General features: G+C 64.1%; 5 protein-coding genes across 23 annotated transcripts in view; 3 read left to right on the top strand and 2 right to left on the bottom strand.

Annotated features, from left to right (window-relative positions):
* Positions 1-250: 250 nt before the first annotated feature.
* On the bottom strand, positions 251-10385 carry GPKOW (G-patch domain and KOW motifs). Of its 7 annotated transcripts, none has more exons than XM_080635648.1 (12): positions 10315-10385; positions 3784-3982; positions 3272-3492; positions 3077-3177; positions 2869-2972; positions 2560-2743; positions 2330-2471; positions 1783-1882; positions 1561-1670; positions 976-1045; positions 802-887; positions 251-500 (listed from the first exon to the last, which is right to left on the bottom strand). In XM_080635648.1, exons 2-12 carry the CDS (start codon positions 3960-3962, stop codon positions 256-258), a joined length of 1542 nt encoding a protein of 513 aa, XP_080491774.1. In that variant the 5' UTR covers positions 3963-3982; positions 10315-10385; the 3' UTR covers positions 251-255. The 7 variants fall into 7 exon arrangements, with proteins under 7 accessions (XP_080491774.1, XP_080491772.1, XP_080491775.1 ...); XM_080635646.1 differs by lacking the exon at positions 10315-10385 and adding an exon at positions 8595-9234; XM_080635649.1 differs by lacking the exon at positions 10315-10385 and adding an exon at positions 8595-9232 and having other exon boundaries at positions 1556-1670.
* LOC308230751 (proteolipid protein 2-like) lies at positions 3870-11383 on the top strand. Of its 5 annotated transcripts, XM_080635670.1 has the most exons (9): positions 3870-4146; positions 4474-4521; positions 4803-4975; positions 5199-5273; positions 5359-5399; positions 9820-9975; positions 10337-10432; positions 10546-10633; positions 11193-11383. In XM_080635670.1, the coding sequence occupies exons 1-9, from the start codon at positions 3992-3994 to the stop codon at positions 11210-11212; spliced, it is 852 nt and encodes a 283-aa protein (XP_080491796.1). In that variant the 5' UTR covers positions 3870-3991; the 3' UTR covers positions 11213-11383. The 5 variants fall into 5 exon arrangements, with proteins under 5 accessions (XP_080491796.1, XP_080491795.1, XP_080491797.1 ...); XM_080635669.1 differs by lacking the exons at positions 9820-9975; positions 10337-10432; positions 10546-10633; positions 11193-11383 and adding exons at positions 5495-5629; positions 6230-6350; positions 7061-7264; XM_080635671.1 differs by lacking the exons at positions 9820-9975; positions 10337-10432; positions 10546-10633; positions 11193-11383 and adding exons at positions 6230-6350; positions 7061-7264.
* Positions 11384-11401: 18 nt separating this feature from the next.
* Positions 11402-17375, top strand: FTSJ1 (FtsJ RNA 2'-O-methyltransferase 1). 9 transcript variants are annotated; one of them, XR_013958567.1, is made up of 14 exons: positions 11500-11660; positions 12158-12295; positions 12371-12440; positions 12512-12608; positions 13110-13188; positions 13261-13313; positions 13418-13471; positions 13642-13685; positions 14185-14288; positions 14416-14438; positions 15861-15911; positions 16041-16132; positions 16211-16266; positions 16657-17375. XR_013958567.1 is itself a non-coding variant. In XM_080635667.1 (13 exons), the coding sequence occupies exons 2-12, from the start codon at positions 12175-12177 to the stop codon at positions 15892-15894; spliced, it is 816 nt and encodes a 271-aa protein (XP_080491793.1). In that variant the 5' UTR covers positions 11500-11660; positions 12158-12174; the 3' UTR covers positions 15895-15911; positions 16041-16101. The 9 variants fall into 9 exon arrangements, 8 of the variants coding, with proteins under 8 accessions (XP_080491790.1, XP_080491793.1, XP_080491794.1 ...); XM_080635667.1 differs by lacking the exons at positions 16211-16266; positions 16657-17375 and adding an exon at positions 13895-13972 and having other exon boundaries at positions 13583-13685; positions 16041-16101; XM_080635668.1 differs by lacking the exon at positions 16657-17375 and having other exon boundaries at positions 16041-16222.
* A 17-nt stretch (positions 17376-17392) lies between these two features.
* Positions 17393-22440, bottom strand: PRICKLE3 (prickle planar cell polarity protein 3). Its single transcript, XM_080635674.1, has 6 exons — positions 22248-22440; positions 21333-21473; positions 20947-21084; positions 20057-20260; positions 19203-19395; positions 17393-18976 (listed from the first exon to the last, which is right to left on the bottom strand). The coding sequence occupies exons 4-6, from the start codon at positions 20231-20233 to the stop codon at positions 18720-18722; spliced, it is 627 nt and encodes a 208-aa protein (XP_080491800.1). The 5' UTR covers positions 20234-20260; positions 20947-21084; positions 21333-21473; positions 22248-22440; the 3' UTR covers positions 17393-18719.
* Positions 22441-24974: 2534 nt separating this feature from the next.
* The window catches only part of LOC308230836 (5-aminolevulinate synthase, erythroid-specific, mitochondrial-like), an 11366-nt gene continuing 8953 nt past the window's right edge, over positions 24975-27387 (top strand). Inside the window, 7 exon segments of the mRNA XM_080635796.1 lie at positions 24975-25122; positions 25914-26005; positions 26123-26167; positions 26170-26232; positions 26303-26401; positions 26524-26651; positions 26653-26732. Coding sequence (XP_080491922.1) covers positions 25049-25122; positions 25914-26005; positions 26123-26167; positions 26170-26232; positions 26303-26401; positions 26524-26651; positions 26653-26732 — 581 coding nt within the window. The 5' untranslated portion in view covers positions 24975-25048.

Genomic DNA, 27387 nt, shown 5'->3' on the forward strand with positions numbered 1-27387 from the left:
GTAACAGCGGGAAGCTGATTGGTCGGGGAGTTGCGTAGCAACGCGCCATGTTGGAAACGGGCAGAGGCGTTGCTTAGCAACGCGCCATCTTTGTTGTGGGCAGCAGCAGGTATCAATGGCCGCACCTTGCGCCCCGCCGCCATGTTTGAAGCTGGGACGGGGGCAGCCATGTTTGAAACTGGCACCGTGATGGCATCAATAGGGAATGGGGAGGGGAGGCTTAAACGGGGAGGGCTCCCCTTTTGTTTCCCCCCCTCAACAATAACGGCAGCGATTGGGTATTTGGGCACCATTTATTCCTCTGAAGCTGCCCTGGTGGCGGCCATGTTGGAAGCTGGGGGCTGGTGTCAAAGGGGAGGGCCTCAATCGTCTTCGTGCCCCCCCACGTAGTGGCAAATGGCGTCGTACTCCAGCGGCACCACGCGGCCCCCGGCCTCGTCCCGTGGCAGCTGCACCAGCGCCCGGCTCCGCGCCGGCTCCCGCTCCAGGATGCGGCCAACCTATAGGGGGGGGGACGACACATGATCACCGTGGGGAGGGGCTTCAATGGGGGCCGCTATCTTGGGTTGGAGCTCCAAGAGGGGGCCGCCATCTTGGAGACAGGCTTCAATGGCGGCAGCCATCTTGGGGAGAGGCTTCAATGGGGGCTGCCATCTTGGGGAGGGGCTTCAATGGGGGCAGCCATCTTGGGGAGGGGCTTCAATGGGGGCAGCCATCTTGGGGAGGGGCTTCAATGGGGGCTGCCATCTTGGGGAGGGGCTCCAATGGGTGCCGCCATCTTGGGGGGGGGCACACACTCACCTTGCCCCTGTGCTCGCCCAGCACCACCATGACGCGGTCGCCATCGCCCCGGGGGATGACGGTTTCCAACATGGCTTCCGTCAGCCCTTGAGGGGGGTGGAGCAAAAAGGGGGGGGTGTCAGGGGTAGGGGGTCCCCACATTTGGGCCCCCCATTGTGCCCCCCCCGCGCTCACCCTCCACCAGCAGCCCCTGGTCCGTGCGGCAGACGCAGGTGTCGGGGGTGACCATGTCCTCCACCACCATCTGGGGGGGTAAGGGGGGGGTGAGAGGGGGGCAATGGGATCCCTCCCCCCCCCAGCCCCATAGGAGCATGGAAAGCCCAGAGGAGGCGTTTGGGGTTGGTTACAGGGATATGGGGCAGGGGGGTTATAGAGAGCTATAGGGCCAGGGGGTGGCCTATAGGGCTCTGCTATGGGGCTAGGGGTGTGGGTTATGGGGCCTGGGGGGTTATAGAGGGGTTCAATGGGGCCAGAGGGGGCTATAAGGCCGGGGGGTGGGTTAGGGGGCAGGTTATGGGGCAGCTATGGAGGGAGCTATGGGGGGCTATGAGGCAGGTTATGGGACTACGGGGCAAACAATGGGGACGCTATGGGGCAGGCAATAGGGGGCTATGGGGCAGGCTATGGGGGGGCTATGGGGCAGGCTATAGGGGGGCAGTTTATGGGGGGGTTATGGAGGACAATGTGGGCGCTATGAGGTAGGCTATGGGCAGGCAATGGGGGTGCTATGGGGCAGGCTCTGGGGCAGCCCCACTTTGCAGTTGTAGTAGCGCCCGCCCTGGAAGCCTCGGTCAATGCAGCGAACGCGCAGGTCCCGCCGCAGCCATGGGGGGGGGCCTGGGGGTGCTCCTCGGATCTGCTTCACTGCCCTGGGGGGACACACACATCAGAACCCCCCCCCAGAGCTCTATAGGGGATCTATAGGGGTCTATAGGAGTCTATGGGAGCCCATAAGGATCTACAGGGCACCCCCAGCCTCACCTCTCTGTTCCAGAGGGCTGCTGCTTCCTCTTGTCCCCCCCTTTCTGGGGGGGGTCGCTGTGGTCCGGCTTCTCCTCGTTCTCCTTCCCCTTGGAGGGGCCTGTGGGGTGACGGGGGGCAATGGGGTCAATGGGGGGCAATGGGGGTAATGGCAGGTATTGGGCGTCAATGGGTGTCAATAGGGGGGAATGGGTTCAATGGGGGTCAGTGGCGGTCAATGGGGGTCAATGGTTGTCAATGGGGAACAGTGGTGGTCAATGGCTGTCAACAGCGGTCAATGGGGGTCAATGGGGATCAATGGGTGCCAATGTGTGTCAATGGTGGCCAATGGATATCAATGGTTGTCCATGCTGGTCAATGGCGGTCAATGGGGCTCAATGGGTGTCAGTGGCGGTCAATGGGTTTCAGTGGGTGTCAATGGGTGTCAATGGCAGTCAATGGCGGCCAATGGGCATCAATGGCGGCCAATGGGCATCAATGATGGTCAATGGCGGTCAATAGTGGTTAATGGGGTTCAATGGGTGTCAATGGGGCTCCCATCACTCACCGCTGCCCGAGGGGGGCCCCAGCCTCAGGCTGTATTGGCTGACGGTCACCGCCTGCCCCCCCAGCTCCAACCTCACCACGGCCCTGCCGGTCTCTGGCTCCAGCCCCTCCACCTGCATGGAGGGGGAAGGCACAGACCCAGCCTTGAACCAACCCCCCCATTAACCCCCCCCCCGCCCAGTAACACCTCCCTACCGGTCACCCCATGGCGGGGGGGGGTTTGGTTCTCACCTTCCCAACCATGTCCCGATGGGGCCCGGCCTCAATGCAAACGACAGCTCCGACCTTCAGCCCCCCCCCATTGGGGTCCTCTCCCCCCCCACCTCGGGGGGGCCGGGGGGAGCCGGGGGGGGCCGGATCTGCCCCCAGCCCCAAGCCCCGGGGGCGTAGGCGCTGCTCCAGGGGCTTCACCACCCTGGGGGAGAGGTGGGGGGGATGTGAGCCCTGGGGGGGGCTATTGGGGTCTATGGAGGGGGGAGAACGGGTTTAGGTGTCCCTGGACCCCCGCACATTGGGGTGTATGGGGGGGTCCCCTCTCACCGCTTGAAGGTGCGGCCGATGCCCTCGCCCTGGCTCCAGCCCATGCCCCGCAGCATGGCCAGGCCAAAGGCCTGCACCGGCACCGCCGCGTAGTCCTGGGGGCCCTGGGGGGGGGGGACAAAGAGAGTGGGGGAGGGCAAAGGGAGATGAAGGGGGTGCAGTGGGGGGAGGGTTGGGGGGGTCAATGTTGGGGGGGGGATCCACGCACGGGCAGTGGCCGAGAGGCGATGTCCGGAGCCTGAAGGCGGATGGGGATGGAGAGGGGGGGTCCAGGGTCGCCATCGGCTTGGGTCTGGCTCTGCTGTGCCTCTGGGGGTGAGCAATGGAGGGTGATGGGGGGGGCGCATCTGGATTGGCCCCCCCCCGGTAGTAATGGTCTCACCCATCCCCCCCCATCACTTACCCTGCAGCAGCTCCTGCACCGCCTGCGCCTCCACCGAGGGGGCGTGGTCTGAGGAAGGGGCGGGGCTTGCGATGGAGGGGGCGTGGTCAGCGGAAGGGGCGTGGTCAGCGCAAGGAGCGGGGCTTGACCCCTCGCGGGGTGGGGGCTCCGGGTTCCGCCAGCGGTGGGAGGGGATGAGCGGGATCACGAGGTCCTGAGGAGGGGGCGGGGCCGGCCGGGAGCTGGAGGCGGGGTCAGCGGCTTTAGACACGCCCATAGGCGCGGCAGGCCACGCCCCCCCCCCACCTTTTACGGTGAGCACCTGCCTCAAACCGCGCGCTCTACATGAGCCTTTTATGGGTAGAACACGCCCCCGTACCAAGCCACGCCCAACACTCCTTTTATGGTGAGACCCCGCAAACCACGCCCCCTACACGAGCCTTTTATGGCAAGAACACGCCCCCAGCGCAAAGGCCTCGCGCATGCGTACCGCGGCTTCCTCCACCACAGTCCCGCGCATGCGCACGGCTCACCTCAACAGCTCCCGGCCTTCCACCGCGGTGAGGAACTCGGTGTCCCCGGTGCCGGTGCCGCCGGGCTCCGCGCACGGCCCCGCCGGGAGCAGCCGCCTCCGCTCCGCTTTACGGCTGAACCCGAACGACACCGGACCCACCGCCGCGCCGCCGGCCTCCGCTCCACTGCTCGCCGCCATCTTTCCGCCGCCGCGGTGCACTGTGGGAAATGGAGGCCTTTCCAACTTCCGGACTACGACTCCCGTCAGCCTTTGCGGCTCTTTTCCCGCCTTCCAGCGCTGCGGCCGCTGATTGGTGGATCCGACCTCCCGTCAGGCACCGCGCGCCCGCCGGCCTCTCGCCCGTTGCCGTGGCGACCCCGCGGTTGGTACCCGAGGGGCGGGGCCATGGGAAGGGAGCGGGGATGCTGGGGGCAATGGGGAGGATGCTGGGGGCAATGGGAGCGGTGGGGAGGATACTGGGGGGCACTGGGAGGGCACTGGGGGGGGACACTGGGAGATACCGGAGACACCGGGAGCAATGGGGTGGCACGGGGAGCATTGATGGGGAACTGGGAGCACTGGGGAGGATACTGGGGGTTATATTGGGAGCACTGGGGGGCATTGGGGGATACTGGGAGGCAATGGGGGCAATGGAGTAGGTACTGGGGGGGTCCTGGGAGCACTGGGGGCACACTGAGACCCCCCCCAGGCGTAACCCCTCTGATGCCACCCCCAGAGGCAGCGCCGGCCCCCAGCGGTGAGTGGGGAAGGGGGGGGGTCCCCATCCCGTTTGGGAGGGTTCCATTGTCATTGGGGGGGGTTCCATCATACCCCTCGAGGTCCCCATCCCCTTTGGGAGGGTTCCATTGTCATTGGGGGAGGTTCCATCATACCCCTCGAGGTCCCCATCCCCTTTGGGAGGGTTCCATTGTCATTGGGGGGGGTTCCCTCATCCCCTTCGAGGTCCCCATCCCCTTTGGAGCGTTCCATTACTTTGGGGGGGGGGGGGGTGTCACCGTGCTCTGTGCCCCCCCCCAGTGCACGTGGTAGTGGTGGTGGGCGGGGCCTGCGTCCTGCGCTACAGCCGCCCCCCCGCGCCCCCCCCCCGCGCCGAGACCCCCAACTGGGGGGGGGGGATGGGGGGGACCGGGATCCCCCCCCTCACGTCCGGAGGCGCGACCGGGACCTGGTCCTGATGCTGCGGAGAGAGGGTGGGTCCGGATGGGGGGGGCAATGAGGGAGTAAGGGGGATAATTGGGGGTAATGGGGGCAATGGGGGGTAATGGGGGATAACTGGGGGTAATGGGGGATAATTGGGGGCAATAAGGGGGTAAGGTGGGTAATGGGGTGATAATGGGGGGCAACGGGAGGCAATGGGTGTAATTGGGGGCAATGGGGGGGGCGCTGGTGCAGCCTTTCCTCTCCCCCCCCCAGGTCCTGGTGCCCCCCCGGAGCCTGTGGCCGTCACCAGCTTCATAGGGCCTGAACCATGTGACCTCTGGCCTGGGGGTGAGGGCACTGGGGGCACTGGCTTATACTGGGTTATACTGGGGGGCACTGGGACCAGCCCTTCCCTGTTGTGTCCCTCCCCCAGCCCCCCCCATTGACATCGACATGGAGGTGGCCTGGCCCCAGGTAGGAACTGGGAGCACTGGGATGTGACTGGGAGGTAACTGGGATGTAACTGGGAGGTAACTGGGAGGTAACTGGGAGCACTGGGGGGGGTCGAGGCCTTTGCAGTGGAGCTGCCCCGGGGGCCTCAGGGCTTCGGGCTGAGCCTGTGGGGGGGGCGTGACCTCAACGGGGGCGTCTACGTCAGGCGCCTGCGGGAGGGGGGCCCGGCCCAGCGCTGCGGCCGCATCCAGGTACGGGGGGGGTGGGGTCCTATAGGAGTCCTATGGGGGTCCTACAGGGTCTAATGGGGGTTCTATGGGGTCTTATGGGGGTCCTACGAGGTCCTATAGGGGTTCTATGGGGCTTCTATTGGGGTCCTATGGGGGTCCTATGGGGGCTCTATGGGGGTCCTATGGGGTCCTGTGGGGGTCTTATCAGGATCCTATGGGGGTCCCATTGGGATCACATGGAGGTCCTATGGGGGTTCTATGGGGTCCTATGGAGTCCTATGGGATCCTATGAGGTTCTATGGGGGTTCTATGTGGGTTCTATAAGGTTCTTACGGGCACTTATGGGAGTCCTATGGGGGTCTTATGGGGGGAAATGGGTTCTTGGAGGGGCCGGGGAGGGGCAAAGGGGTCCTATGGGGCATATGGGGGGCAGTACAAGGGTCTTAGGGGTCTATGGGGGGGTCTATGGGGTGCTTGCAGGGGGAAGGGGATCTCGGGGGGTTCTGGGGTGGAAATGGGGGTGCTGGGGGGGTCTCTATGGGAGGCTATGGGGGGGATAAGGAGGACCGGGGGGTCCCAGGATGCTTTTGGGGGGGTCCCTGACTTTGGGGGGGGTCACAGGTGAGTGATCAGCTCCTGGCCATCAATGGGGCCCCCACAGCCGGCATGACCCATGCCCAGGCCCTGGCCTGCATCCGGGGGGGGGGCAGCCCCCTGCGCCTGCTGCTGCGCCGAGGGCATGGTGAGAACCGCCCCCCCCCCCAATACAGTGGGAGAGTCCAGGGACAGCCCCCCCATTCAATGGTATAGAGCAGGGGACACCCCCCCCATTCAACGGTACAGCCCGGGGACACCCCCCCATTCAATGGTATGGGCCAGGGGACACCCCCCATACTCAAGGGTACAGCCCAGGGGACCCCCCCCATTCAATGGCATAGCCCAGGGGATCCCCCCCATTCAATGGCATAGCCCAGGGGACGCCCCACACACACTCAATGGTACAGCCCAGGGGACCCCCCCATTCAATGGTATAGACCAGGTGACCCCCTACCCCATACAATGGTACAGACCAGGGACCCCCCTTCATTCAATGGTACAGTCCGGGTGACACCCCCCCATTCAATGGTACAACCCAGGACCCCCCCAACATGGTTGTGGGTCCCAGTGCACCCTCCCAAGCGCAGTGGTACAGCCCAGAGCCCCCCCAAACTCGGTGGTACACACTAATGCCCCCCCCAAGGGCAATGGCACAGCCCAGCCCTCCCCTCAGGTGCAGTGGTACAGCCTGGACCCCCCCCAAATCACCCGATTGCCCCCTCTCTAACCCCCTTGGTCCAACCCAAACCCCCCCCCCCATCCTCTTTGGGCTGCCCTGGATGGGGGGGGGGAGGGCTGAGGCTGCACTTTTGGGGTGCCCCCCCAATGACGTAACGATTCCCCCCCCTTTCACAGGGCTCCCCCCAAATCCTCCCCGGAGGGGGGTCCTGGCCCTCTGCATCAGCAGCTCCCCCCGGGGAGAGCCCTGCTTCTGCCTCGTGGGACGCCGGAACTCGGGGGGGGGCAATTGGGGGGGGCTGCACCCCTAAACCTCCCCCCTTTATCCCCCCCTTTTGTCCCCTGTCATTTGGGGGGGGCACCCTTTAATCTATGCAAAGCCCTCCTTGGGGGTGCTCAATAAAGGTGGGGACCCCCCCCCCCCCGCGCCTTCCGGAGTGGTTTCCTCCTGGCGGGCCCCCCCCCGTCAGCATCCGCAGGGCAGGGCCGTGACCACATCCGGTTGAGTCACCCCCAAACGGGGGGGGGGGGGGGGAGGTTGGGGCCCCCCCCCCTTTCGGGATCTCCACCCCCCCTTAAGGGGGTTCCCCCGCGCGAAGCCACGCCCCCTTTCGCGCGGGGGGCTTCCCCGTTGCACGCGCGCCAACGCTAAGCTCCTCCCCTTGGGTCCCTTCCAGCCAATCACAAGCGGCTCTCCCCCCACACACACTCCTTAAACCCCGCCCCGGCGGGAACTCCTCATCTCCCGCGCAACTGGGGCTTCCCCCGCCGCTTGGCCACGCCCCCTTCCCCCTCCCGCCGTCCAATCGTGGGGCCCCCGCCAACGCTTGGCCACGCCCCTTTGTGCTGGGCCCGCTCCCCTGGGTCCCTCTGCCCTTCCCCCCCCCCCCCCCCCCCGTTCCCCAACCTGTGCCCGGTTCTGCCACCGCCCGCCATGGAGCCAAGCGGGTCCCAGAGCGGGGCCCGGGCCTGCCTCGGCTACTGCCGCACGCACAAGGGGCTGGTGATGCTCGGAGAGATCGTAAGGACCCGGAGGGGGGGTCCCATAATGGTGGGGGGGGGGCCCCCATTAATGGGGTGGGAAATGGGACCCTCAATGGGGGGGGGGTTTAGGACCCTGTGGACGTTGGGCACCGGGATTTGGGTTCTTACTGGGGGGGGGGGGGGAGCAGCCCATTCCTCATTTAAAGGGGGGCACCGCGTTCCCATTGGAGCGAATGGGGGGGGGGGCGCACCGGGATAATGGGGTTTCACTGGGAGGGGGGGGAGCACCAGGGCACCTGGATCTTTATGGGGGGGTCAATGGGATCCCCTCCCCCCCGCAGCATCTGGGGTCGTCCCCCCCCTCCCCATCCCTTTGACTCCCCCCCGGTTCGGGCGCGTGGAGGGGCAACGCCCTTGGGAAACGGGTTAACGGTGGGCGGGGCCAGGGGAGGAATCTGATCGCTGATTGGCTCAGAGCGCTGGGGTGGGGGGGGTTTAACGGGGGACTGGGGGGGGGGAACGGCAGAGCCGGGCGTTGGCCGGGCCCTCCCGTGCCAACCGTTTCTTGTGCCAGGCCGGGTGGTGCCCACGTCACAGCCGGCGCGGCCCCTTTAAGAGAACGGAGGGCGCTGGCCCTTTAAGACCCCCGTGCCCTTGCCCCTTTAAGACCCCCTTGTCCGTGCCCTGTAAGAGCCCCCTGCCCCTTTAAGACCGCGGTGGGACCCACCTGGATGCGTTGCCCCTTTAAGGACTGAGGGGGCTGTTTGTGCTGTTGCCATGGCGACGGCCCCGCCCCGGCGCACCCAACAGCGGCGCCTTGTCCCGCGGCCCACACGCGGGTGGGCGTGGCCCACGGGGTGGGCGGGGCTTAGTGAGCGGTGTAAGAGCCTTATATGGAGCCTATGGGCGCTCTATAGGGAGCGTTAAAGGGCCAGTAGGGGACGTTATAGGGGACCCCACGGTGGTCTGTAGGGGAGCGGTGTGGGGCTCTATAGGGAGCCCTTTAGGGAGGTTATAGGGAGGGCATAAGGAGCCTATAGAGGAGCTATAGGTGGAACTATAGGGGCTGTATAGGGGAAACTACAGAGGCTCTATAGGTAGTGCTATAAGGGCTTTAGAGTGGTCTATAGGCAAGCTCTGCTGTGGAGACTGTACAGAGAAGCATTCTGGAACCTATAGGGAGCATTACAGAGGCTCTATAGATAGCCCTATAGGTAGTGCTATAGGGGCTCTATAGGGTTCCTACAGAAGCTCCAGAGAGCTGTATAGGAGTCACTATGGGAACTCTATAGGTAAAGCAATCATGGCTCCACAGCCCTGGTGTCCCTATAGGTGTCTATAGGTGCCTATAGGTGTCCCTATAGGTGTCTGTCTATACGTGTCTTTATAGGTGTCTCTACAGGTGTCTGACTCTATAGATGTCCCTATAGGCATCTTTCTATGGGTGTCCTTATAGGTGTCTCTATAGGTATCTCCATAGGTGTCTCCATAAGTGTCTCTATAGGTGTCTGTCTCTATAGGTGCCTCTATAGGTGTCTCTATAAGTGCCTGTCTATAGGTGTCTCCATAGGTGTCTCCATAAGTGTCTCTATAGGTGTCTGTCTCTATAGGTGCCTCTATAGGTGTCTCTATAAGTACCTGTCTCTATAGATGCCTGTCTATAGGTGTTTCTATAGGCGTCTCTATAGGTGTCTGTCTCTATAGATATTGCTGTAGGTCTCTGTCTATAGGTGCCTCTATAGGTGTCCCTATAGATGTCTGTCTATAGGTATTTCTGTTTCTATAGGTGTCTCCATAGGTGTCTCTATAGGTGTCTGTCTCTACAGGCGTCTCTACAGGTGTCTGCCTCTATAGGTGTCTCTATAGGTGTCTGTCTCTATAGGTGTCTATAGGTGTTTGTCTCTATAGGCGCCCCTATAGCTCGCCCTCCAGGCTCCCTTTGCTGCCCGCAGGCCCTGTGTGTCCTGGCCCTGGTGTGCTTCGGGGCCTCGCGCTCCCCGGGTTACTCGGGGCTGGCGCTGGTGCAGTTGGTGCTGGCGCTGCTGCTGCTGCTGGTCTGGGGCTGCCGCCTCCCGGCCCGGCTGCGCCACGTGCACTGGGGCTGGACCGTGAGTGATGGGGGGGCACTTGGGGGCCTATGGGGGGGTAACTGGGGGGTACTTGGGGGTCTGTGGGGTGCCACTTGAGGGGTACTTAGGGGGGGTACTTGGGGGTTTATGAGGGCTTTTGGGGATGCACTTGGGCCACTGGGGGTCTATGGGGGGGTTTTGGGGGGGTCCTGGGGGGTACTTGGGGGTCTATGGGGGGGTACTTGGGGTCTATGGAGTGTTTGGGGGGGGACTTGGGAGGCACCTGGGGGTCTATGCAGGGGTTTGGGGGATACTTGGGGGTCTATGAGGGTCTATGGGGGGCACTTGGGGGTCTATGGGGGGGTCCCTGGGGGTTACCTGTGGGACTCGGGGTCTCCAGGACTTCATCCGCTGCGTGGTGGGGTCCCTGCTCTTCCTCATCACCTCCCTCATCGTCATCATCGGGCACCGCGACGGCGCTGGCACCGCGGCAGGGGTGAGCGATGGGGGGGGGGGGGCCGGGAGGGTCCAATGGGCGGGTCCGGAAGGGGGGGGTTGGGGGGTGCTGGGGGGGTTCTGATCCCTTCTTCCCCCCCCCCCCCCCCCCAGGTCTTCGGGCTCCTGGCCGGGATCCTGCTGGGATACGATGCTTACGTCACGCTGCCGACGCGGCAGGGCCCCAGCGCGACCCCTGCTGGTGGGGACCGGGAGCACTGGGGGGCAATGGGGGGGCAATGGGGGGGCTGCCCTATGGGGGTACTGGGAGCAACGGGAATCAATGGGGGCAATGGGGGCAGTTCCCTATGGGTTCACTGGGATCAACTGGGGCAATGGGGGGGTGCCCTATGGGGGGCACTGGGAGCAATGGGGGGCAATGGGGGTTGCCCTATGGGGGGCACTGGGAGCAATGGGGGGCAATGGGGGGGTGCCCTATGGGGGGCACTGGGAGCATTGGGGGGCAATGGGGACAATGGGGGGGGTGCCCTATGGAGGTCACTGGGAGCAATGGGGGGGAAATGATGGGGGTGCCCTATGGGGGCACTGGGAGCAATGGGGGGCCAATGGGGGGGGTGCCCTATGGGGGTCACTGGTAGCATTGGGGGACAATGGGGACAATGAGGGGGTGCCCTATGGTGGGCACTGGGGGCAATGGGGGGGGCTGCTCTATGGGGGTACTGGGAGCACTGGGAAGGGGTCGTTGCTGCCCTATGGGGGGCAATTGTGGTTCCTAACCCCCCCTCATGTCCCCTCCCCAGAGTCCCCGGATGGAGCCTGACCGCCCCCCCCCCACTGACCCCCCCCCCAACCGCCCCACGGAGGGGTTCGGCTTTAACTTATCGGGGAGGGGTCTCTGCCTTCCCCCCCCATCGCAAGTGCCTTTTCCGGCCCCCCCCCCGCCCGGGGGCCGATATTTGGGGAAATAAAGAGGTTTTTTGGTCACTCGTTACCGGTTGTGTCGCGATATCGGCGGCGACAGGGTCCGGGGGGGAGGGATGCCGGTTGCTGTAGGCCGCGGACTACAACTCCCAGTATGCATCGCGGTACGCGCCGCACTTCACGTTACGTCTCTACGTCACGTCTTCCCAGCCCGGCGCATGCGCGCTGCGTCTCGCTGCTTGCCTCAGGGGCTCTCGCTTCTCCCATCGCTTCCATATCCCCCCATCACCGGCTCCTTTACCGGTGTCTCCGATTCTTGTCGCCGCGATCGTGAAGCACCGTTACCGGTAACGCGCGCTTTGGGGTGGGGGGGATGTGGGTGGAGCGACGGGGGGAGCGACCGATGTCTGTGTGTGTGTGAAGGGGGGGATTGTGGGTTGTGCGCATGCGCGAGGTCTGGCTGTGCACATGGGGGACTGCGGAGGGACGCGCATGCGCAGCGAGGCGGCGACCGTTTATTATAGGCCCTACAATTAGAGCGCACGTTATAAACACAACAACGTTGTGGCAGCGGTGGGGGTCGGGACTGCTCAAACGGTCCCCACGGCACCACTGGGTAACGCTTGGGGTGCTCAGGGTGCGCTGCATGCCATTGTTTTCTATGGTACCCTACATAAACAAGGGCTCTATTTACTGTAGGACCTACAAATAAACACCACTTGGGGGGGGCACAGCAGCATCAACCAGTTGTGGGTCCCCTCTGTGCCCTCTTTAGGCACTGAGTGCCCGGGGTGCCATTGTTTTCTAGGGCACCCTATATAAACAAGAGCTCTATTTACTGTAGGACCTACAGGAACCGCCATGGGCCGCTCATCCAAGGACAAGCGCGACATCTATTACCGGCTGGCCAAGGAGCAGGGCTGGCGTGCCCGCAGCGCCTTCAAGCTGCTGCAGCTGGACCAGCGCTTCCAGCTCTTCCAAGGTAACTGGGATGTACTGGGATGAACTGGGATGAACTGGGAGGCAAGGGGGGGGTCCCATTGTTGTTGTATCCCAGGGGTCCATCGCGCCGTCGATCTCTGTGCAGCACCAGGGAGCTGGAGCCAGGTGCTGAGCCGCAACCTGAGGTGGGTGCTGGGGTCTCTGGGAGGGGGCATTGAGGGGGTCGTATCCTGACACTTCCCCCCCCCCAACGCAGGGGCTCTGCAGAGGCCCCGGTGCAGGTGGTGGCTGTGGATCTTCAGGCCATGGCACCGTTGCCGGGGGTGCTGCAGATCCAAGGGGACATCACCAAGGTGGGGACCAGCACCCGAAACAGCACAGAACCGCCATAGATACCCCATAGACACCCTATATGTACCCCAGAGATACCCCATAAACATCCCATAGACCCCCTATAGACACCCTATAGATACCCCATAGATATCCCATAGACCCCCTATAGACCCCCTATAGACACCCCATAGATACCCTATAGATACTCCATAAACACCCTATAGATCCCCCCATAGACACCCCATAGACCCCCATAAACACCCCATAGATACCCTATAGATACCCCATAAACACCCCATAGACCCCCTATAGACCCCCCCATAGACACCCCATGGATACCCCATAAACACCCCATAGACTCCCTATAGACCCCCCCATAGACACCCCATGGATACCCCATAGATACCCCATAAACACCCCATAGACCCCCTATAGACCCCTCATAGACACCCCAGAGCCACTCATAGACCCCCCAAAGACCCACGCAACCCCATCACCCCCTTTACCCCCATCCCCCCCAGGCCTCCACAGTGCAGCAGATCCAGCGCCACTTCGAGGGCCACTCGGCCGACCTGGTGGTCTGCGATGGGGCCCCTGATGGTGAGTAATGGGCGGGGGGGGGGGTGTGTTCAAAATGCCCCCCCCCGAACCCCAAAATCCCCCCCCCATCAGTCACAGGGCTCCATGACCTGGACGAGTACATCCAAGCTCAGCTCCTATTGGCTGTGAGTGGCTTCAAACCCCCCCCCAATAACCCCCCCCCCAAAACCCCCCTTTAGCATCCCCATCACCCCATGGGGACCCCCCCTTATTCCCCCCCCTCTTTTAGGCCCTCACCATCACCACGCACGTCTTGAAGAAGGGGGGCACCTTCGTGGCTAAAGTGAGTCTATGGCGGGGGGGGCCGGGACGGGGACGGATACGACCCCCCCATGTTAATGGGGATGGGGGGGTCATTGACACCCAGCACCCCCCCCCCTTTCTCCCCCCCCAGATCTTCCGGGGTAAGGATGTGACCCTGCTCTATGCCCAACTGCGCCTCTTCTTCCCCAGCGTCACCTGCGCCAAGCCCCGCAGCAGCCGCAACTCCAGCATCGGTGAGGGCCCTCCCTGCACTTTATGGGGACCCCCCCACTATGGGGACCCCCCACTTTATGGAGTGTCCCCCTCTATGGGAACCCCCCCACTTTATGGGGACCCCCTCACTTTATGGGTTCCCCCCACTCTATGGGGACACCCCCCATATGGGGTCCCCCCCACTCTATGGGGCCCCCCCTAACCCCCCCTTTGACCCCCCCCTTTCCAGAGGCCTTTGTGGTTTGCCGGGGTTACAACCCCCCTGAAGGCTTCGTGCCCACCATGGACAACCCCTTGCTTGATGCTGGTAATGGGGGGGGGACGACACCCCTGATTTGGGGGGGAACCATGGGGGGGGTTTGGGGTCCCAAAGGGGGAGTTGGGGGTCCCAAAGGGGGGGTTTGGGGGCCCAAAGGGGGGCTTTGGGGGACTTAAAGGGGGGTTTGGGGGTCCCAAAGGGGGGTTTGGGGGTCCCCATTCCCTCTGTGCCCCCCATTCCCTCTGTGCCCCCCCCCCCAGGCCTGGCCCCAGCCCCGCTCTCAGGCCCCCCCCGCGTCATCGTCCCCTTTGTGGCCTGCGGGGACCTGAGCGCCTACGACCCCGACCGCACCTACCCCCTGCAGGTACTGGGCGGGACTGGGATGCACTGGGGGGGGGGGGGCTCTTGGGAGTGGGCCCCCCCCATTGCGCCCTATGGGGCCTGTTGGGCTCCGGAGTACCCTGAGACCCCCCCCTCCGTGCCCCCCCCAGCTGGACCCGCAGAGCCCGTACCGGTTCGTGCCCCCCCCCGCGCCCCCCATTGCCCCCCCCTACGCCCGTGCCTGCTCCCTGCGGCGGCAGCGCCCGAGGGGGGGGGGCGAGGAAGAGGAGGAGGAAGAGGAGGAGGAGGCCCCGCAATGAACTGGATCCCTCTGGCCCCATCCCAGTGGAAACCGGATCCTGGATCCCGTCCCAGTGTAAACCGGATTCGTCCCAGTATAAACTGGACCCTGTCCCACTGTAAACTGGATTCATCCCAGTGTAAACTGGATCCCGGATCCCATCCCACTGTAAACTTGATCAAGTCCCAGTGTAAACTGAATCCCATCCCGGTATAAACCGGATCCCCGGATGCGCGGCCGTCTTCACTGCCATTGGCCGGGAGCGCTGTCAGTCACCGCCCTGCGGCCTCTGATTGGCTGCCGCAGAGCCCGCCCCTGAGCTCCTCCCCTCTCATTGGCCCGCGGCGTTGCGGCTGCGCGGGGTAGGGGTGGGACGAGAGAATGAAGGCAAGAGCCCGAAGCCAGCCCTAAACCAGCACGAAATAGCCCTAAAATAGCACGGAATAGTCAAAAAATAGCTTAAAATAGACCCAAAGCAGCCCAAAATCAGCCCTAAAACCAGTCCCGAAATAGGCAAAACCCAGCCTGAAAAGAGCCCCAAAGTAGCCTTAAAAGCAGCCCCAAATACCCCCAGAATAGGCAAAAAGGAGTCTGAAACCAGACCAAAAATAGCATGAAACAGGCAAAAAGAGCTTAAACCAGGCCTAAATCAGCCCAAAATAGCCCCAAATAGGCAAAAACCAGCCTGAAAATAGCCCCAAAAAGCAGAAATCTTGCCCAAAATCCAGCCCTAAAACCCAGTCCCAAAATAGCCCCAAATCTGCCCAAAATAGCCTCAAATCTGGGCCGCCCCCCCCCCCCGCCCATCCCTTTGGCGGCCGTTCTAGCGCATCCCTGTGACGTCATCACGCCCCGATCCACAGCACCTCTGTGACGTCATCGCGCCCCCGCCCCTGGTCCTGGCTCCCCAAGGAGCTGCCTCGGGATTGGCTCCATGGAGGCAGCGGGGGTGAGGCAGGCACTGGGGCTGCTCCAGGGGCACCTCCAGGTCTGCCCCATAGGGCACTATGGGATCCATAGGGGGCAATGGGGTCCATAGGGGACTATGGGCTCTATGGGGGGCTATGGGCTCTATGGGGGGGTATGGGATCCATAGGGGACTATGGGCTCTATAGGTGGCTGTGGGCACACACTGAGCCCATGGTCCTAGAGGGGGCTATGGGCTCCATAGGGTTCTATAGGCACGCACTGATTCCTGTCCCATAAGGTTCTATAGGCATGCACTGATCCCTGCCCCATAGGGTTCTATAGGCACCCACTGACCCCTGCCCCATAGGGTTCTATAGGTACCCACCAGGTCTCCTTCCCATACAGGACAAGGCCCATGGGGCTTTGTGCGCTGCCATAAGGAACCTCCACAGCCAGGTCAGTGCCTCCTCCTCTGGCCATGCCCCTATGGGAAGGGACCTATAGGGCCCAGCCCCCTATAGCCCAGCCCCATAGGATGGAGGATGCAGGACATGGAGCATCCATCACCCCCCCTGCGCCCCATAGCTCAGCCCCATGGCGCTGCCTTGGCTCTGCAGGAGGAGCAGGATATGGCCTCCATAAGGACCTGGCTGCGGAAGGACCAGCAGGAGAATGAGGTTCTATGGGGCCCATGGGGCTGGGGGGGGGTGGTGGGGAGCAGAACCTGTGGGGCTCAGCCCCTTCCTTCCCCTCAGCTCCTGCGTCAGCAGCTGAAGGAGCTGGAGGAGGCGGCAGAGCTGGAAGAGGCCTGGTGAGTGCAATGGGGCTGCCCCATAGGACTGGGATCAATGGGGCTGCCCCATAGTGCTGGGAGGGATGGGGATGTCCCATAGGGCTGGGATCCATGAGGCTGCCCCATAGCGCTGGGATCAAAGGGGAACAGGGAACGGGAGCAGGTTTGGGCTGTTCCATTCTGGACCTGGCCGGGGGGGGGTGGAATTCCTGCATGGGAGGCTCCAATGGGTCCCCTCCTGCTCCCGTTGCCTGCAGGCAGCAGCAGAGGCAGGCGCAGAGGCCGGAGGAGGCGGAGGCGCGGATGGTGAGGGGCTGGGGCCGGGCCCCACAAGTGTGGGGCTGGGGCTGGGGTGGGTCCCCTCCGTGCAGCCTTGGCCTGACCCCGGCCTCGCTCTGTGCCCGCCAGGAGAGGGCGCTGCTGGCCCGGAGACGCGGCTTCTGCTACCGGCTGCAGTGAGCGACCCAGGGAGCCCTATGGAGCCCTATGGCACCCTATAGACCCCTACGGACTCCATGGACCCCTATGGACCCCTAGGATCCCATGCACCCTTATGGAAAGCTATGGACCCCTCTAGACCCCATGGACGCCTATAGAACCTTACAGACCCGCATAGACCCTTATGGACCCCATAAACCCCCATTTACCCCATGGACCCCCATAGAACCCCATAAACCACACAGACCCCCATGGACCCCATAAACCCCTATTTACCCCATGGACCCCCATAGAACCCCATAAACCACACAGACCCCCATGGACCCCATAAACCCCCATTTACCCCACGGACCCTCATTTACTCCATAGACCCCTATGGACCCCTTGGGGTCCATGGGGGTCCCTGGCCCCTCACCGGGCCGCACCTCCCGCCCCACAGGGCCCTGTCCCTGCTCGTTGTGGGCCTGCTCCTGGCCCTCACCTTGGCCACGGCCGCCGCCGCGCTCTGCGCCTCCCGCCGGGACCCGGAGCTCTTTTACCGGCTCCTGCCCCGCGCCCTGCCCGGCGCGGCCTTCACCGACCTCGGGTACGCGCTCGGGAGGCTCCTGCCCGTGGCCTGCGCGGGGCCGCTCCCGTCCTGAGCCCATTAAAAGCACTGGAGACCACGGGACCGGTAAAACACCTACATGGGCGCCGCCATCTTGGAAGCCGGCACTTCCGGTTCCGGGGTGGAGCCCTAAGGGGCAAGGGGCGTGGCTTGCATGGAGCAGCCGTGGCTCCATAGGGTTCTATGGGTGGCACTGGGGGTGATGACGTCACAGGAAGTCGGCTTCCCCCCTCTGACGTCACAGAGACCATGATGTCATCAGCGGCTGGCGCCACCCACTTTATTAAAGCTTCCATTTCCCCCCCCCCCCCCCGGGGGTCACAGTGCAGAGGTCAAAGGTCCCTGAGGGAGGGCATGGCAGGACCGGGGTCAAAGTGCAAAGGGCACAGCCAGGGGAGGGCTTTTGGGGGTCAAAAGTCAAAAGTGCTCAGTGGCATGGAGGGCCCAGGGCAGGGTTAAAGGTCAAAGGTCAGCACCAAGGGGCGCCCTGGAGGGGTCAAAAGGCACCACAGGGGTCAGAGGTTACCAGAAGAGGCCAAAGGTCACAGTGCGGGAGAGTCCTGGCAGCGTCCAAAGGCCACAGTGGAGGTCAAAGGTCACCCATTAAGGTCAAGTGGAGGTCAAAGGCCACATCCAAAGGCGCAGGCCGCGGGGGGAGGGTCAAAGGTCACGAGAGGAGGCAGCCGCGGGGGCGTGGGGGCCGGCGGGGGGGGGTGGGGCTCGGCGGGGGGGAGGGGCCAGGGGGGCGGAGCTGGGGGGGAGGGGGATGGGCTCCCCCAGGAACAGCCCCTCCCCCCCCGAGGAGGAGGAGGAGGAAGAGGTTGAAGGGCACCGGGGGCGGCCCCTCCCCCTCCGGCGGGCCCTGACCTCGGGTGACCCCCGGAGGGGAGGGGGGGAGGGGTGGCAGGGAGGAGGGGAAGGAGGGGGAGGAGGGGAGGAGGGGGGAGGGGGGGTGCTGGGGGCGGGGGGGGAGGGGCGGGGGGGGGCCGCGCCGAGCTCGGGCATCGAGTGCCGGTGCGGCCCCCCCCGGCGGAAGCGGGGCGCTGAGCCTGGGGGGGGCAGAGAGTGGGGAGAGCCAATGAGAACCAAGGAGAGCCAACGGGAGCCAATGAGAATCAAGGAGAGGCAACGGGAGCCAATGAGAGCCAACGGGAGCCAATGAGAGCCAACGAGAGCCAATGAGAACCAAGGAGAGGCAATGGGAGCCAATGAGAGCCAATGAGAACCAAGGAGAGGCAACGGGAGACAATGAGAGCCAAGGAGAACCAACGAGAACCAGTGAGAACCAATGACAACCAACGAGAGCCAATGAGAACCGATGAGAGCCAATGAAAGCCAACGAGAGCCAAGAGCCAACAAGAGCCAATGACAACCAACGAGAGCCAATGCGAACCAATCAGAGCCAGTCCGACCCAACGAGAGCCAATCAGAACCAGCCCCTGCCCCCCCCCCCCCACTCACCCGCCGGCGCTGCCGCTGCTGCCCCCCCCCAGGACCTCCGGCGCGGGGGGGGCGGGGCCGGGGGCTCGCGCTGGGCCCAGCAGTGGCGGGAGCAGAAGAGGCGCCCCCCCCGCGGCAGGAAGGGCAGCCCCAGCAGGGGGCGCCCGCAGGCGGCGCAGCAGAAGCAGGCGGGCCGCGCGTGCCAGTGCTGCCCCCTATGGGTCAGGTGCGGTTGGTCCGGTCCTAGAGGGCGGAACCATCGCGATAAAGGCGGGGGGGGGGGGTAGGGTTTAGAGGCATTGGGGCGGGGTTTGAAGCTATGGGTACACCCAAACCCCCCCCCCCCCCGTCCGTTATGGACGCACCGATGGAACCATCACGATGAAGGAGGGGGGGGGTTTAGAGGCATTGGGGCGGGGTTTGAAGCTATGGGTACACCCAAACCCCCCCCCGTCCGTTATGGACGCACCGATGGGGCCGGCGCATGCGTCGCAGAGGTGGGTGTGCCGCGCCTGGTGGCAGGGGGCGCAGTAGGCTCGGCCATGGCGGAGGAGGAAGCGGCCTCCCCCCGCCTCCAGGGGCCCCTCGCACTCCAAGCACCGGAAGTGCCCCAGGTGCCAGTGCCGGCCCCCGGCCTCCGTGCACAGCGGGGAGAAGATGAGCTGGGGGGGAGAGGGGGGGTATGGACCCCATATGGGCACATACATACCCACACGGGCAGGTACAAACCCCATAGGGGCACATACATAGCTATAGGGATAGGTATGGACCCCATAGGAGCACTTACAGCCCCCTTAGCAGGAGATATGGACCTCCTAGGGGCACTTACAGACCCAATACGGGTAGGTATGGACCCCATAGGAGCACATATGTACCCTTCACTGCCCTCCCCGTAACCCCCACTCCTCCCCCTATAGCCACCCCCAGCCCCATAACAACCCCCCCAGCCCCATTCCCCCCCATAACCCCCAACTCCCCCCCCATAGCAACCCCCGCAGCCCCACTGCCACCCCTATAACCCTATTCCCCCCCATAACCCCCAATCCCCCCATATCAACCGCCCCCAGCCCCATTCCCCCCCATAGCAACCCCCGCAGCCGCACTGCCACCCCTATAACCCTATTCCCCCCCATAACCCCCAATCCCCCCATATCAACCGCCCCCAACCCCATTCCCCCCCATAGCAACCCCCGCAGCCGCACTGCCACCCCTATAACCCCATTCCCCCCCATAACCCCCATCCCACCCCCCATAACCCAATTCCCCCCCCATAGGAACGCCCCCCAGCCCCATTCCCCCCCATAACCCCCATTCCCCCCGCACCTCATCGCAGGCCTGGCAGCGCGGCCGCCGCCGCTCCCCGTGGTGCCGCCCGCAGAAGAGGCTCCCCCCGTGGTAGAAGTAAATGAGATCGACCAGGAGCTCCCCGCACCGCGCGCACCGGAAGCACTGCGGGTGCCAGCAGGCGCCGGGCCCCGCCCGCCCCGCGAACACCGCCATGGCCCCGCCCACGATCAGGAGCCCGCACTGCGGGGCGAGACCAAGAAGGAGCGGCGGGGAGGGGGGGGGATTGGAGGGGGTTTGGGGGTGATCTGGGGAGGTTGAGGGGGTTTTGGGGTGATTTGGGGGGAGTTTTGGGGTGATTTTGGGCGGGTTTTGAGGTGCTTCAGGGTAGCTTTGGGGTGATTTGGGGGGGTTTCAGGGGGTTTGGGGGGGTTTCAGGGGGATTTTGGGGTGATCAAGGGTGATTTTGGGCGGGTTTTGAGGTGCTTCAGGGTAGTTTTGGGGTGATTCAGGGGGGTTAAGGGGGTTTTGGGGGGGTTTCAGGGGGATTTTGGGGTGATTTGGGGAGGTTGAGGGGGTTTTGGGGGGGTTTCAGGGGGATTTTGGGGTGATCAGGGGTGATTTTGGGCAGGTTTTGAGGTGCTTCAGGGGTGTTAAGGGGGTTTTGGGGGGGTTTCAGGGTGGTTTTGGGGTGATTCGGGGGGGGTTGGAGGGGTTTTGGAGTGATGTGGGGGATTTGGGGGTGATCTGGGGTGATTTGGAGGGGGTGGGGGAGTTTCAGGGTGGTTTTGGGGTGATTTAGGGGGGTTGAGGGGGTCTGGGGGTGATGTTGGGGGGGTTTCAGTGTGATTTGGGGGAGTTGGGGGGTTTAAGGGTGGTTTTGGGGGGCCTGACGGGGTTTCGGCGTGGGTTTGGGGTGGTTTCGGTACCTGCCGGCAGCTGCTCCCGGTGATGGTGAGCGGGAAGGGCCGGGCCCAGCCCTGGCCCAGGTTCTCCCTCTTGCGCTGCCGGGCGAAGAGCAGCAGCTCCCGGCGCTCGGCCTCCCCCAGCGAGGAGCAGTACTGGGGCTGGGGGGGGCAGCGGTGAGGGGGGGCATGGGCTGCAGCACCCCAAAGCCACCCCGAAACACCCCCAAATAGCCCGAAACAGCCCAAAATACACCCAAACAGCCCAAAATAGCTCAAAACACCCCAGAATACACTGAAACACCCAAACATAGCCCCAAAGTAGCCCAAAACACCCCAAAATAGCCCGGAACACCCCAAAATACCCCAAACCACCCCAAAATACCCCAGACCAGCCCACCCCCCGGTACCTCGCTGTCGTGGGGGGGCAGCTGGTAGAGGAGCTGCCGCCGCCGGTAGCGCTCCCCGGGGCTGTTCACGTACGGGACCTTGTCCTCGGGCAGGCACCGGAAGTACTGGGACACCTGGGGGCGGGGCTTAGCGGGGCGGGGCTAAAGGGGGTGGGGTCCACAAAGGGGCTGGGCTGGGCAAGGGGGTGGGGCTTAAGGGGGAAGGGAATTCGAAAGGGGGCGTGGCTTGGGGGGTGGGGTCTGGAAAGGGCTGGGGCAAGAGGCTCTATGGGGAAGGGGGTGAGCGGAGGGGGCGTGGCTTGGGGAAAAGGGGCGGGTTTAAGGGGTGGGGTCTGCAAGGGGCTCTATGGGGAAGGGACAGAGCAGGGCGTGGCTTAAGTGGGTTGTGTCCAAAAAGAGGCGGGGCTTAAGGAGGTGGGGTCTGAAATGGGCAGGGCTGCGGGAAGGGGCCTTACAGGGAAGGGGCAGAGCAGGGGGCGTGGCTTGGGAAAAGGGGCGGGGCTTAAGCGGGTGGGGTTGGAAATGGTGCTGAGGGTGTGGTTTAAGGGGCGTTGTTGGGGTGTGGCTTAAGGGGGCGTGGCTTAGAACAAGGGGAAGGGGGTTCAGACTCAAGGCTACATATGGGGGTCCCCATGTACTTTGGGGGGGGGGGGTGAGGTTATGGGGGGGGGGATCTGGGCTATAACTGGGGGCAGGGGGGGCCGTAAAGAGGTGACTCAAGGCTACATATGGGGAGGGACCTATGTAGTTTGGGGGGGTGCCCTTAAGGGGATCAGGGTGAAATGGGTGGGGGTGAGGCTGCACACAACAGGGGGATCCCCCCCATTACAACGGGGGTGCCCTTAAGGGTATCAGTGTTAAATGGGGAGTTCCCATGGGAGAGTCCATTTGGGGGGGGGGGGGGGGGTTCGTCACCTCCTCAGGCTTGAGGCCGGGGGGGGCCCAGGCGAACTCCTCGGGGGCGCAGCCGGAGCCCTCCTCGGAAGCAGGGGGGGGCCGGAAGTCGGCCACGAGGCGCCAGGTCAGGAGCTCCAGGGCCGGGGGAGCCCCTCCAGTGCCGTGCTCCCCCCGCGGGCACTTGCAGTGCTGACAGATCTTCCCTATGGGGGGGGATAAGGGGGTGAGTGGGGGGGGACCCCAAATCCAACCCCCCCCCCGTTAATGGATCATTCCCCCCCCCCCCATTCACCTCCATCCATGCATCTTCCTGTGGGGGGGGATGGGGGGGGATAAGGGGGTAAATGGGGGGAACATCCCAAAATCCAACGCGCCCCCCCCGTTAATGGATCATTCCCCCTCCATTCACCTCCATCCACGCATCTTCCGATGGGGGGGGATGGGGGGGATAAGGGGGTAAATGGGGGGAACATCCCAAAATCCAACACCCCCCCCCCGTTAATGGATCATTCCCCCTCCATTCACCTCCATCCACGCATCTTCCTATGGGGGGGATGGGGGGGATAAGGGGGTAAATGGGGGGAACATCCCAAAATCCAACACCCCCCCCCGTTAATGGATCATTCCCCCTCCATTCACCTCCATCCACGCATCTTCCTATGGGGGGGGATGGGGGGGGATAAGGGGGTAAATGGGGGGAACATCCCAAAATCCAACACCCCCCCCCCGTTAATGGATCATTCCCCCTCCATTCACCTCCATCCACGCATCTTCCTATGGGGGGGGATGGGGGGGGATAAGGGGGTAAATGGGGGGAACATCCCAAAATCCAACACCCCCCCCCGTTAATGGATCATTCCCCCTCCATTCACCTCCATCCACGCATCTTCCTATGGGGGGGGATGGGGGGGGATAAGGGGGTAAATGGGGGGAACACCCCAAAATCCAACGCCCCCCCCCGTTAATGGGTCATTCCCCCCCATTCACCTCCATCCGTGCACGAGGAAGCCCGGACATTGATCCCCGCAGGTCAGGCAGGGCTGGCCCCGGTCGGGGTCCTCGGTCTCGGAGGGCTTGGGGGGGGGGCACCCCCAAATCAGCATCAGGGGGGGCCGCAATGGGGGTTGGGGGCGGACCCACCCAATGGGTGCCCCATAGAGTGCCTTTACCTGCCCCATAGCCCCCTTACAGCCCCCTCCTGCCCCACAGTCCCCCTTTACCTGCCCCATAGCTCTCTTACAGCCCCCTCCTGCCCCATAGTCCCCCTTTACCTGCCCCATAGCCCCCTTACAGCCCCCTCCTGCCCCATAGCCCCCCTTTACCTGCCCCATAGCTCCCTTACAGCCCCCTCCTGCCCCATAGCCCCCCTTTACCTGCCCCATAGCCCTCTTACAGCCCCCTCCTGCCCCATAGCCCCCCTTTACTTGCCCCATAGCCCCCCTTTACCTGCCCCATAGCCCTCTTACGGCCCCCTCCTGCCCCATAGTCCCCCTTTACCTGCCCCATAGCTCCCTTACAGCCCCCTCCTGCCCCATAGCCCCCCTTTACTTGCCCCATAGCCCCCCTTTACCTGCCCCATAGCCCTCTTACGGCCCCCTCCTGCCCCATAGTCCCCCTTTACCTGCCCCATAGCTCCCTTACAGCCCCCTCCTGCCCCATAGCCCCCCTTTACTTGCCCCATAGCCCCCCTTTACCTGCCCCATAGCCCTCTTACGGCCCCCTCCTGCCCCATAGTCCCCCTTTACCTGCCCCATAGCTCCCTTACAGCCCCCTCCTGCCCCATAGCCCCCCTTTACTTGCCCCATAGCCCTCTTACAGCCCCCTCCTGCCCCATAGTCCCCCTTTACCTGCCCCATAGCTCCCTTACAGCCCCCTCCTGCCCCATAGCCCCCCTTTACTTGCCCCATAGCCCCCCTTTACCTGCCCCATAGCCCTCTTACGGCCCCCTCCTGCCCCATAGTCCCCCTTTACCTGCCCCATAGCTCCCTTACAGCCCCCTCCTGCCCCATAGCCCCCCTTTACCTGCCCCATAGCTCTCTTACAGCCCCCTCCTGCCCCATAGCCCCCCTTTACCTGCCCCATAGCCCTCTTACGGCCCCCTCCTGCCCCATAGTCCCCCTTTACCTGCCCCATAGCTCCCTTACAGCCCCCTCCTGCCCCATAGCCCCCCTTTACCTGCCCCATAGCTCTCTTACAGCCCCCTCCTGCCCCATAGCCCCCCTTTACCTGCCCCATAGCCCTCTTACAGCCCCCTCCTGCCCCATAGCCCCTCTTTACCTGCCCCATAGCCCTCTTACGGTCCCCTCCTGCCCCATAGCCCCCCTTTACCTGCCCCATAGCCCTCTTACAGCCCCCTCCTGCCCCATAGCCCCCCTTTACCTGCCCCATAGCCCTCTTACGGTCCCCTCCTGCCCCATAGCCCCCCTTTACCTGCCCCATAGCCCTCTTACGGTCCCCTCCTGCCCCATAGCCCCCCTTTACTTGCCCCATAGCCCTCTTACGGCCCCCTCCTGCCCTATAGACCCCCGACCCCGGCCCTCACCGATGGCGCCGACCGCCATCGCCGCCGCCGCCGCCGGGACCCGCGGGTAAACATGGCCGCCGCTGGCCACGCCTCCTACGCCAGCACGCACGACTACGTCACCACACCCTCACGTCGGTCACGCCCCCTTCCCGCTAACCACGCCCCTTTCGTCCATCAGGCCACGCCCATCCCTTAGGCTCCGCCCCTCCTTAAAGGGTCCCGTCCCCCCCAGCATTGAGCCCTATGGGGAGGACGAAGGGGGAGGAGCCTCTGGGGTGAGGCCACGCCCCCCTCCATGGGGCCTTATCGGGGGCTGGGGGGCGGGGGGGGCCCCAGTGCTGCTGGTTCGTCCTCAGTGCAGGTCAACAGGTCCGTGGGGCTGGGACCCCCAAGTGTGGGGCGCGGTGGGGCTGAGGGGGGGTTGGGACCCCCAAGTGTGGGTTGCGGTGGGGCTGGGTGCTGGGGGATGATCTATGGGGCTGAAGGAGTGGGGACCACAATGGGGGGGATATGGGGGGCGGGTGATCCCCATCTTAGGGGGGATGTGGGGTGCAGTGGGGCTGGGTGCTTGGGGGGGTGTTTGGGACCCCTAAGTGGGGGGAGGGTGGTTTTTGGGGTGTATCTATGGGTCAGTGTGGGGCTGACTTATGGGTCAGTGGAGGGGTGATCTATAGGGGGTGCTGAGCCATGGGTCAGGATAGGGTTGATCTATGGGTCACGGTGGGGGGGGCTGATCTATGGGGCAGGGGATGTGGGGGGGGATCTATAGGTCTCAATGTGTGGGGCTCATCTATAGGTCCCTGTGTGTGTCGTCCCCCCCCCGCTGTCAATGGGTGCGGCCAGCGCCGGGTGTTGGGCACTGATAAGGGTCAGGGTGGGGGGGCCCCAAAATAGGGCCTGGGAGATGCCGATATAGGGGGTGTGGGGCAGGTTATGGGGGAGCTATGGGGCAGGTTATGGGGGATGTGGGGCAGGTTATGGGGGAGCTATGGGGCAGGTTGTGGGGTAGGTTATGGAGGTGTGGGGCAGGTTATGGGGCAGGATATGGGGGAGCCATGGGGCAGGTTATAGAGCAGGTTATAGGCGGTGTAGGGCAGGTTATGGGGGAGCTATGGGGCAGGTTATGGGGTGCTGCCCCCAACCCTTCCCCTGCCCCATAGCACTATGGCTGCCCTCTTGCGCTGCCCCATCTTGGCCCGGCACCCCTGGCTGGCCCGAGCCCTCGCCACCGCCCCCCCCCGGCCCCATCCAGGTACGTTTGGGGGGGACCCCCCCCACCCCCATCACCTATGGGGGGCAATGGGGGGCAATGGGGGGGTTGGGGGGGTTGGGGGGGGTTGGGCTGTACCTGACCCACCCCCCATTGCAGGTGACCCCTCCCGGGGCTCCCATTGCCCCTTCATGGAGCTGGGGGGGACCCCCCCTTTGTCCAACGAGCGCCCCCTGAGGTGCAGGAGGACGTGACCCCCCCCGAGACAGGTAACGCCCCCCCCCCATAGCCCCTATAGCTATAGGGGATATAGGACCAGTGCCTATAGCGGCTCTATAGCCCCTATACCCCCCCCAGCCCCCCTGGATTGGCTGATGGAGCTGATGGAGACCCCCGAGGAGACCCCCCCGGACAGGACGCTGGAGGAGAACCTGCCCGGTGAGGTCTATAGGGCCCTATGGGGGGGGTATAGAGCCCCTTATGGGCGCCTATAGGGGGATATAGGGGGTGTTTGGGCGTCAATGGAGCCGTCCCCCCGCAACTCACCTCCCGCCCGGCAGAGGGCGCCTTCCCGTACTCGGCGCTGCTGGAGGCGCGCCTGGCCGCTCTGCGCCGCACGCACAGCTACCGCGTGTTCACGGCCGTGCGGCGCCGGGCGGACGCGCCCCCGCTGGGCCTCAGCGGCGCCCCCCCCGCGGCCGCTGCAGCTCTGGTGCTCCAACGATTACCTGGGCATGAGCCGGCACCCGGCCGTGCTGCGGGCAGCCAGGTGAGGAACGGGGGTCAGGGCGCCCCAGTGTACCCCAATGTGCCCCTATTGCACCCCAATGCACCCCAATGTGCCCCTATTGCACCCCAATGTACCCCTATTGCACCCCAATGCGCCCCAATGTACCCCAATGTGCCCCTATTGCACCCCAATGTGCCCCTATTGCACCCCAATGCGCCCCAATGCGCCCCTATTGCACCCCAATGCACCCCAATGTGCCCCAATGTACCCCAATGTGCCCCAATGCGCCCCAATGTACCCCAATGTGCCCCAATGCGCCCCAATGTGCCCCTATTGCACCCCAATGCACCCCAATGTGCCCCAATGTACCCCAATGCGCCCCAATGTACCCCAATGTGCCCCTATTGCACCCCAATGCACCCCAATGTGCCCCAATGCGCCCCAATGTGCCCCTATTGCACCCCAATGTGCCCCAATGCGCCCCAATGTGCCCCAATGCACCCCAATGTGCCCCCAATGCGCCCCAATGCGCCCCAATGCACCCCAATGTGCCCCTATTGCACCCCAATGTACCCCAATGCGCCCCAATGTGCCCCTATTGCACCCCAATGTGCCCCAATGCGCCCCAATGTGCCCCAATGCACCCCAATGTGCCCCCAATGCGCCCCAATGCGCCCCAATGCACCCCAATGTG

This window comes from Psittacula echo (genome assembly GCF_963264785.1).
Source record: "Psittacula echo genome assembly, chromosome: 28".
Classification (NCBI taxonomy): domain Eukaryota; kingdom Metazoa; phylum Chordata; class Aves; order Psittaciformes; family Psittacidae; genus Psittacula; species Psittacula echo.